At 38.7% G+C, this 11,138-nt stretch overlaps 1 protein-coding gene across 1 annotated transcript in view; it reads right to left on the bottom strand.

Annotated features, from left to right (window-relative positions):
* Positions 1 to 2,087: 2,087 nt before the first annotated feature.
* The window catches only part of ITGA9 (integrin subunit alpha 9), a 225,809-nt gene continuing 216,758 nt past the window's right edge, over positions 2,088 to 11,138 (bottom strand). Inside the window, exon 28 of the mRNA XM_050915800.1 lies at positions 2,088 to 2,519. Within this exon, the coding sequence (XP_050771757.1) occupies positions 2,421 to 2,519 (99 nt within the window). The 3' untranslated portion in view covers positions 2,088 to 2,420. The remainder of the gene's footprint in view (positions 2,520 to 11,138) is intronic.

Raw genomic sequence — 11,138 nt, 5'->3', positions numbered from 1 at the left:
AACCTTTCAAAGGGGAATTTCCCCCTTTTTTGGATGGAAACTTTCAAATTCAGTTAAATTCACAAATAGTTTCACTCGTCCCCTGAATTATTTTTTCAGCAAATTTACTTTTTAATAACTTTGGGGGGGACTCAGTTTTAGAGAGGGCAGATACTGAAAATTCTTACAGCTAAATAAATGGACTTCTTTTTTTTTTAGCAAGTATTTTAAGCAATTTCTTATTCAATTCACAGTTGTGAATCAACCTCATGTCCAACTTCTATCTGTCAGTCTTAGGCATGTTTCTACAACAGAAAAAATAGATACGTAAGGTTTAAATATTAGCAAAACTAACTGATGTCAGAAATACCATACTGTGAGGAATTCAATAGCCTCTAATACAACAGTGCAGTCAAAGGCCGTCAGTCTTTTGTTTTTGCACTCGGATGAAAAATCTGCAGTCTGCTACATGTGGTTATAACAGGATTTCACCTCAGCAGTTTTTTTCAGATTCTGGCTTAAATGACCATTTGTTATACAAAATCTGTCAAATCACTGATGATTGTTTTAAGAAAGATAACTGAATAGACTAATAGCTTTTCTTGTCAAACATTGAATCAATACACTTCATTCACTTAAAAGCCATCTTCTGCCTAATGGATGCAGATAGTTAATAAATATTGATCAATACCGTAGTAATAGCAGGCACTTAATGCCAGTGGGGGAAAAAAGCAAACAGGAATATGGATGTGGTTAATTTTTTTAAATTTGAAGCTATAATGAATTTGGCAAGGAAGAGCAAGAATAAGACCTGTTCTCAAGCAGATTTCTTGCATGTTCTCTGCGTTCAAGTTTCCAAACTTCCAGCAGTTCTTTTACCTGACCCTTAAGGAAGGAGACATCCTGCAACCATTCATTCCTGTTTCTCCTTCACCTTCTACCACAGAGCTCAACCCTTCTTTCCCTTACATGGATTTTATACCAACATGACATTTACTTCTTATTTACACAAGGTGCAAAGTACAAGTAGAATCTAAAACCAAGTCTTACAGAGTTCCACTATTTCTATTCAGAAATCCAAGAGCTTGTTGAAGAAACATGGTTGAATTAATTACAGCTAAGTTTCTTCTAATTCACCAAATGATTTGCTACGGAATTACCAGTGAACAAAGTGGTAATCTGAGATCCAGTAACGTCTGCACCTTAGGAGAAGGACTAAACTTCCTTCTTAATGCTTGAGGAAGGATGACATTCAGTACTTGGAACACCCAGACAGGGAATCTCAAGATCCAAAGATCCAAACATTTTAACCCTTGCATCTACTTATCTCTCTTAAAATTATCATATAAACAAACTCATGACTCGGGTATAAAACTCACAAGGCAGGCATAATGCTCATAACTTGTAGCAATTTATCACTTGCTTTGATAGCAACAGATCACAAACAGTAGCTTAAAACCCATCCTTCTTAAAATTAATATTAATATGGCTCCACTTCATTTTTTTTTTTTTTCAATTCCAAGGAATTTGTCAATGCCATAGTGGTTGGCCCAGTTATATCCTTCTGGTATCTCAATTGTACAGTCCTAGACCATTATCTAAGTACTAGAGACAGCAAGAGAAAGATTCCCATAGGAAAACATTCTGTGATGCTTTCTTCAGTGAGCCAAAGCAAGCTACAAGTCTTACTACACGTCACCGAGGAAGCGTTTTCATCCTCTCCCATTCAGGCCAGTAAAGGATAGACTCAGATACAGAACATCACATCTGTGTAATACTTTAGGTTCTTTAGTTTATAAATCAAACACCAAATTCAACTCAAAAAAAGAGATAGTGAAAAGACTTTGGCTTATTGCCATTAAATGGTCTATATACAACATTATCAAGCCTTGTGAATTAAGCATGTGAGGATTTCAGCTACTTTTATCTGCAAATCTCTCTTTTCTCTCTTGCATTGAAGTTTAAAAGTACAATAGGATTTATATATACATATATGTTTTTCCAAGGATTTAGCCAGATATCAGTGCTTGAGTGAACTATATAGCTATTCAATAGAAACTATAAAACATTGATACAAATATAAAGACATAATCAATATAAAAAGCTTATATTTATAAAAAATACTTTTAGGTAACAGTCTTCCCCTGAGGGTATACCACATAGTTGGATTCATAAATATTGCTCTGCACTGCAGCTTGGTTACCAAAGTTCAAAGTTCAGCTCTTAAATGAAGTGTAAATCGCTCCAGTCACCTGACATGGCTACAGTGGTTGCCTCAGGATATGTTCCCTAGCTTGTTGGAGTGATAAAGACACAGCATCAATGGGGTCTCCGAAAAATCTGGAGAAGATTCCTTCTTCCACATATGGAAGATACGAGAGCAGGACCTACAGGCTAGCAAGCGCGTGTCACATGACTGGGCTTCAGTTTTCGTGGGCAGTTCACTGATTTTTCTGGACCCAGTCCCAACTATCTTCATTCTCCTTTCTGCTCTTTTCGGCCTCAATAATTTCTTTGTACCTCCGGCGGAAGAAGCCCATCTGCAAATCAAGAAGAGATGACAGTGGTAAGTAACAGTATCATTAAATTGAAACTTACTTTGTCAGAAAACGGTGTGCAGAAAAAAATAGCACAGGTGTTAATATCTAAATTCTCCTCTTGCCAATCTGGAATCATAGCTCCTTGTTTACATCAATATAAATGAGATCAAACCGGGTCCCAAATCTTCACAAATACTCTGCTCCTTATAGATGAACTACTCTGAGGGAAGAGTCTTCTTATATGAAACGTGATTTTGAAAAAAATGCAGATAAAGTGTTTATAATAAACACAGACCAGAAGAGGCAAATACAGGATTACTGGTTTCAAATAAAGACTAATGCAAAATTTGGATGTGAATCTAAAGTCAGGCTAGAACTTGGGTCCTGAGTAAACGCTGCCAGAGTTTTATGAACCGTGCTCTCAGTGTCCACAACTGCACAACACAACAGAGATCAGAGGAGTACAGTACACCCACCTCCCAGCACCCAAATTCCAGCTATCAGCCTTTTTTGTAAGAAACCCTCTTCCAGAAAGCCAACATGGTCTATCGTCTATTGCAGGTGCTCTACCACCGTTCTGAAGAGCTCTGCTGCCATTTCAGCATACCTGTCTCAGAAGTATCAGCCCGCTGCTGTGCAACCACAGGTACTTCTCTTCCTGCCAGTAATGACTCTAAGTTTAGGTCTCAAATTTTCTATTTAAGGATCATTTACTTTAAGATGCTTTGGAGGAAACCGAGAGCTACAGACTCTTCTTTTTGCTGAATTATTTCCCTTGTCCCATTGCTACCAGTTGTGTAATCTGCAGCTCAGAAGGCAAAATACAAGCCTGATCCTACAAAATGCAGAGCATCAACAATAATTCCTCCACAAGCCTTCAAGATGCTGCAGGGCTGATAATCACTTTTGCATATCTTCTTGTTTCCTAAACCCTTGTACTTAGTTAAAGAAATGCAAGTGGTTATCCTTTCAGTTTGGATAAAAACCTCTCATATCTCTGGTTTTTTATGTCGTTCAAATAAACAAAAATGATTTTAATAACAGACTTTGGTAAGCATTCAAGAATAACTCCTCAAACTTAGCAGTGCACTATTGAGACTGTTGAATCAATATTTTGTTCATCATAATTAAACATTTATGTAACTCCTACCACTCTAAACCTGTTTTCTTACTCCTGCTGGGTAAAACATGATGCTTTAGTCTTCCTTTATCAACCAGTTATTGCCATCCTTTATTCCCAAATTGGCTATATTTAGGAATATTTTGTGCTGTTTTGTCACTACTAAGTTTCTGTTAAATTGGGCTTTTCAGTTTCAGTTCTTTAGCAACTTGAATTTTCTTCAAGTATATTTTAACTCACAGGGGTCTGAAAGGCAGCTTGTTCAAACTGCCAAGGGTACTTCTCCAGCAGAGCTTCCTAAAGCCCAGGTCCTTGCCAGTGCCCCCAACTACATCCTGAATTCATGGCAACACGAGACCAGACACACACCATCCTCTGACCACCCCTTACCTCCGCTGCTTGGGTTCTGCGCAAAGGACACAAGAAGCAGCAGCGTGGTCTAACAAGACTCTTTGTTGGATAACTGTGGACCACAGCCCTGGGGCATGCTATTAATCTAGAGATAGGTGTACCATGCTGAGTGCATAGATGTACATTACACGCACAGCTACAACCACTTTATAAGTACACAATAGGTAGACATACACATAAACGCCTAAGATCTCAATTTTACAGAGGTCCCATGACCTTCTGGAGACCCCCACCAATAACTGGAATTAGACCTAAAAAGTCATTTGTTCATAGTCTTGTGCGCAGACTATGGACATAGTTTCTTTCCCATCTATCATAAGCAAAGCTTTATCTGCTGCTCAATACATGCAAATGCATGGATAATGGTGGTTCTGTTTGAAAAACCACCTCCCAAAAGGGACACTGTTGAATTTTGGAGGGCCACGTCTCCCTCACCTCCTAGCATCTTTCAGAACAGTGTACACAACAATTCAGAAAAAGAGAATTAAAGAAGAGTTTCTCTAGTTCCCTATTCTTCAAACTTTCTCTAGAAGTCAGATCAAGTTCTTTCTTTAGCAGAAAAATATCATTACTAGTAATTTTTGTAGTTGTACCTACAAGCTATACCAGTGCAAAGGATGTATTTTGTGACGACATTCTCAAGATAGCACCATCATAAAATCCCAGTGAAATTTCACCATTGATGCCAACATACTTTGGCTCAATGAAGACTTGAAGCCAATAGCAAAAGTTTCCCTAGATTTGCACGGTCTAAAATGGAGGTGAATTATTTTATTGATAATGAAAAAAAAAAAGTGTAAGAACCTACTACTCCTCTGTTGTTCTGCCCCAGTAGGATTAATTGTAGGTACTTATTTTAGTCCCAGGAATCTGCAGATACTCCTTACATATGCTCAGGGAGCAGATGTATTGAAGAAGTGGGTGCCATTTTTGTATTATCAGTTTTTATAACAGACCTACATGTTCTGCACATTAGAAAATTGCCACAGGACTTTGTTTCCTAAGATTAACAAGAGAAGTTCAATTTGTAGCTTTTAAAAACAGGTTTTAAACCCTTAAGGTTTCCATCCTTCATGCAACCACATCCTTGGTACAATAAAATCCTCTCTTGAAGTTATAATCAAAATTATAGAAAGGCTTTTTAATTTCCTCGAGGGCCAAACAAACAAAAGCAAACTCCTTCCCACTGTTATTTTAATAAAAATTGTCTGTTTGTGAACATCTGCTTCAGGAATTATCTTTAAAAGTTGGTTATGATAGTTTTGGTATTTTACTCTTTTGTTACTGGATACAGAATGCTTTTGTATAACTTTCCAGAAGGGCAAAAAAGTGAGCTGAAGACCGTAATAAATATTAATGAAGCATGAAATCCTACATCTAGAGGTGATTCCACTACAAAGCTATATATGTTTACTTGCTGTAAATGATGTGCATGATCTAAAATTATGTAAAGGTCTTAAATGAAGTGCAAACAAAAAGAGAAACTGGACCTTAAGGATTTTTTTTTAATATCTTTTAAAATAGTGGTCAGGGATGAGATACATTTTCCATCCCTGAAAGGCAAGGATGTGCTTTGTTACGGGATACTGTTCCTTAGTGTTAACACCGCATATTTCCACTTAACGTGATAGAGTCCCTATCATCACCAGAAAGGGGTTTTTTTTGGTAATGGCCATGAAGAAATCACAACATAGTCATTGTCTCACAAGAGACCACAAAACCGACATATCCATCTCCTTACAATAAACTGATTTCATTAAAAATGACAGCAATATTAACCCATATGGTGAGGGCTGATAAGCGCCTGTGGCAAGCTGGAGAGAACAAGTGAATTTAACATACAGTGAGGAGATACAGAGGCAATAAGGAGGAGGACAATTGGACCAAAGCAGGAGAATTGATGCAACATGGGGCTGAGTAGATACTGGCTCTTTTGTCACTGGGGCAGAAGTGACACCAGAAGATCTCTTTTCTGTGGCTAATGCAAAGCCCTTAAGGGAACTCAGAACACCCAGTGAGGACAGAACTGCTGGGACTCAGTCCTGGATTTCAAGCAGGGAGAGGAGGAGAGATCCTCAGCTTTAACAGGAGTATTGCTGTGATCTCATCTGCGGAATGGGTGTTTACAGTGGGCCAATGGTCTCCAATCCATGTTTCATGGGCAATGAGTCTCTAATATTGTTCAATTCTCCCAAACTTTGCTTTCTATCTGTACAGACATACGTGTGTGTGTGTGTACACGCATACAGATATGTGTATGTATATGGCAAAGGAATACCCAAGTCCAGAGCTGTGACCCCATCATGCAATCTGTGAGTTCACATTAACACATCCAAGGAAAGGACTGATGACAATATTTTGATCAGTAAACTTCTGCCTAGGGAAGGCACTCATGAGAGGAAGAGCAACAGGAGAACATATATACAGGAGGCAAGGAGAGAGTACTGTGGGAAGCTGAAGGGTTATAATGGGAGAAGAGGCATCAGCCACCAAAGACAATGCAGAAAATAAGAAAAGCGAACTACAGTCAGCATTTCAGAGTTGGGTGAAAATTATTTGGGAAGGCTGCGGAGGCCCTCTTGAGTTATGGGCCTTTCAGGTCACTGTGGCTGAAAGAAAGGTCTCAGGAGCGGGACACTGCTCAGCATGCACCATGCTTTACTCTTAACCCTGGCAGACCTCACCAGAGGGGAACTGCTACGCCAATGGCACCACGTCCTACTTCGTTTCTTCTGTGTGCAAACACAGAGGAGGAAGAGGGCCACTGAAGACTTTGGGAATATAGGGATAGTCCCAAAATCCTGGGGCTATCAGTGTCACTCACAATGGATTCATGCCCCACGCCAGGGAAAGGAGAGAGCATCTGAATTGTCTGTGAATTCACAAACTGTCATGTTTCACATCTGCCATGATAAACTGCAAAGATGTCTGCTTGCTTTTAAACAATTCCAAACAAATTCAGGCAGAACCACACAAAATGGAAAGAAAAAGCTGGCCTGGTCTTTACCAGAAGTGACAAACAATAACCAGTCCTTTCTGGAGGTGCTTCAAGTAAGTATTAGAGCTGCTATAAATAGGTGGCTTAGATTCAGAACCTGAAACCATCCATAGGTTTTACATATATCCTTTAATTTAGTTATTCCAGCCCATGTACCCTTTTCTAGCATAACCTTACTGCCATCTACAGTATATGCTGAGCAGAATGCATGTTCCTGGCAAAACTGAACAATAAAGCAACAGAAAATCTGTGTTACTTGTAGGCTGGGGAATTACACCTATTATTGTGAAGTTATTTCTTGCCATGCGACAGCACTGTCAAGTCTTCTGTTCAATCTTGAGTATTTAAAGTCTCTTTCAGTAGCACATACAACTCCCTTTAGTTGTCATGTCACATTTAAATCCCTTAAAAATCACAGAGAAGTCATAGCTAACAATACTCACATAAAATTGCTTTCTTCAAGCACTCACACAAACTGAAAACTTCAAAGTGATTTCAAAGTGTTGAATTAACATTACAATAAATTATTGTCTTTTTTTCTGCTGCTACTTTCTGCACATTCAAAGGCTGATCACTGAATTACTGGACTTTACATTTTTATAAACTCCAAAAGTATTAACATTTAGCCAGCATTTCCTGCAGTACCGTCCTGTGGCTATCTCTCTAGGGTGCCAATTATAAGTACGTTTGAAGAGTGACGATATTACAAAATAAAATTTAATCCACAACTGGGAAAAAACAAAGCTAATCAGAGGGTAAGCAATATCACTGCCTTTGTTATATTCACTGTTGGGTAAATGTCTAAAGCATTTTTATCATGCTGTCCTGGTTTCAGCTGGGATAGAGTTAATTTTCTTCTTAGTAGCTGGTACAGTGCTGGGTTTTGGATTTAGTGTAAGAATAATGTTGATAACACTCTGATGTTTTAGTTGTTGCTAAGTAGCACTTATCCTAAGTTAAGGACTTTTCAGTTTCCCATGCTGTGCCAAAAAGCAGGTGTGCAAGAAGCTGGGAGGGAGCAGAGCCAGGACAGCTGACCTGAACTACCCAAAGGGATATTCCATACCATAGAAGGTCATGCCCAGTATATAAATGGGGGGGAGTTGGCCGGGAGGGGCAGATCGCTGCTCAGGCATTGGTCAGCGGGTGGTGAGCAATTGCATTGTGCATCACTTGTCTTTTCTTGGGTGTTATTTCTTTTTTTTTTTTGTTATATTCCTTTTCATTACAATTATTATTATTATATTTTTATTATTATTATTGTTAGTATTTTATTTTATCTTACTTTAGTTATGAAAGTGCTCTTATCTCAGCCCATGAGTTTTACTTTTTTTCCCGATCCTCCTCCCCATCCCACTGGGAGGGATGAAGGGTGAGCGGCTGCATGGTGCTTAGTTGCTGGCTGGGGTTAAACCATGACACATGCCCAGCAAGGCTTATTCTCCCAATCAAATAAAACCAGAAATAGTTTGAAATGTGGATTGTAGAAGAATGGTTATGTTTTGTATTTTTTTAAAAAGTCTTTTTCCCATTAACATCGTCCATTAAGAAACAAGAAAAAATTGATAAGAACAGTTACACACTGCTGTAAAAAAACCATTATGTCTTGATTTACAGTAGTGTTTCAAGACTGTAACTGAGCTAGGAATAGAGGTTTGTGAACGACAATGTTCAAACAGAATCCAAAACTATATCAAAGGCTTTTGCCACTTTTTGTACAATTTTTTAATTAGGTTTCTCTAGTGTATACTGAGGTACTAAGCTGCACACAAAAAGTATTGTTTTTTATCAGTATGGCTCTGCTGACAAATGTCTTCTAATGGAGGTTACTGACCACAGTACAAACCAACAAATAAAAAGAAAAGACAGCAAAGTAAGTACTGACATAGGTGTAACTAAGAAATAAAACGGAATTTAAGAACCACTGAAGAAATCTCCCACTGAACTAGGCTTTGACAAGATACTTTGGGTTCAGTGTCTTAATCGCAAGCTGGCTTTCCTCTATTACACAGTTTCTTCATCTACTGTAAGCACTATCCAGCCATACCTCATGAACAGTCTGGACTTACATCATGAATCTTTTACTGCCACATCTCTTTAATCTAGGCAGAGGTCCCAAGCCATTCACCTCGTGGCCCTTCAGAAAGAATTAACTTACTCTTCTCCTCACCTTTTTTGGGTGCATGCCCGTTGGGCACTTCTCCCTTCTCATAAACAGTACCGCAACTAAAAAAATATGCAGCTAATCATGGTTCAAAGTGGGGCCAGGAACTTCACCCCAAGCAAGATGCCACCAGTCAGCAGAGCAGCAACACCTCCAATCTCTGCAAAGCAGTGCTGCTGAGATTGGAAGCACGGAGCGTTTCCCCATGCAGAGATTGATCTCTGGTTATTAAGTGCATCTCACTTTACTACATCCAAGAAGGCAGGAAAAAATACTTTGCACTTGGGTTCACGTGGCCCTGGATAATTCTGGCAAGCCACCAGCTCCAAGAGGATGCGCTGTTTCCTTCCTCCCAATTAAAGGACCCTTACCACAGTACAGAGGGGTCATGAACAGATATTGTGTATCAGCTTTTCCATAGAGGACTGGCAAACCGCCACCGCCTGGGCCCCCCTCTGAGGAAAAGGCATGTTTGGAAAGCAGTCCTGCCTGTAGTTAAAGGAGAAACTGTGTATTTAGGAGGAATGATGATAGTGTGGCTAAGGTAAGCTCATGAGGACTCAAGTGGTCTGCCTTTGATTATTCAGTCTTTCACTGACTTTTTGAGAGGCAAATCCCTTAACTTTCTTGTAATGTAGGTCCTCATTTGCTCAATGAAACATGTACAAGAAAATAAATACATACGCTTCAAACATCACTATTCCACCAGTGGCTGGTGTGTGTGTGTATGTATACACATACAATATATACTTTGTATATATACACAATGCTATATATACTTATGCAGCTGGGCAACTGAGGCAAAGAGAAGTTCAGCAGCTTGCTGAAAGATAAGTTATCCTCTACAAACATTTTGTTTAACTGCTATGGAAGAATTTGATACCTAGCATCTGTATCTGATCCCAATGTATTGCAACAGATAGATGTTGGTATGGCAGAAAAGAATTAGCCATGTACACAAAATTGCACTTAACTTTTAAGTTACTTTCATATAGCCTGGCTAACTGACTTAAGATATTACTGTTGGTAGCTAGGGTGAAGATCTGTAGTCCTCCATAGATTTTAGAAGGAAATTTATTGTACATGCTGTAGTAGTAAAACAAGTATAGCTTTTAAACACACATTTTATTAGGCAGTTTCTTTGTAATGTTGAAATAATAAGAAAAACTTTAAGTGCTCTTTTTTTGCTAAGAACAGTCAGTCAATTCATAAACTTAGCTCAAGCGGTCATTAAATAAACTATTAATTTAACCAAATGCTTTATGTCTATCTCAAAGGCCAAATTTTCAAAAACCAGTCACTAAGGCTAGGTACCTCGAAGTAGGTACACAATTCAGACTAGCAGCATGCATGGAAAAGATGCATTTAGGTGTGCAAAAGAGATAACTGCACACAGAGATGGACACTGGTACAGACAATCTAATTTAGTACTTTGGTTTCTTTAATATAACGTGCCTTGCTGTTGTCACTGATGCTAGAGTGTCACCCCACTCTAAACACAAAGCCCAGTCATCAATAATTTGTTCCTCTAACCACTTCTCGTGCAACTTTTCTCCCAGGAGTTGTTCAGTTGGCTTCAATGGACCTACTCACTAACGTGGTGAATAAAGCTGGTAGTTCTGGTGTCTACCCTTGGAATATCTTTATTACGTAGGTAAGATCTAGTTTACCTCAGACAAGACTCATTCACCTAGCATTTGATTCCTTTGTGCATACATAATATATTTTGTTAAGGACTTAGTACTTACAGTACTTTAGAAATTAAGAGAACTCCAGTGACTGGACTTTTAAAGATCTTTCAGTGCTGAGTTCTGGTAACTTGAATTTAATGAAAGCATGAACTTCTCGCAGGATGGTAACTGTGTACAGTAACTTGCACAACAGATGTTACCAGTATACTTATAAGTATAATCAAAAAGCAAATTA

This window comes from Gymnogyps californianus, chromosome 2 (assembly GCF_018139145.2).
Source record: "Gymnogyps californianus isolate 813 chromosome 2, ASM1813914v2, whole genome shotgun sequence".
Taxonomy (NCBI): domain Eukaryota; kingdom Metazoa; phylum Chordata; class Aves; order Accipitriformes; family Cathartidae; genus Gymnogyps; species Gymnogyps californianus.
The sequence above is the reverse complement of the archived record's forward strand: the minus strand, read 5'-3'. Positions and strand labels throughout refer to the sequence as shown.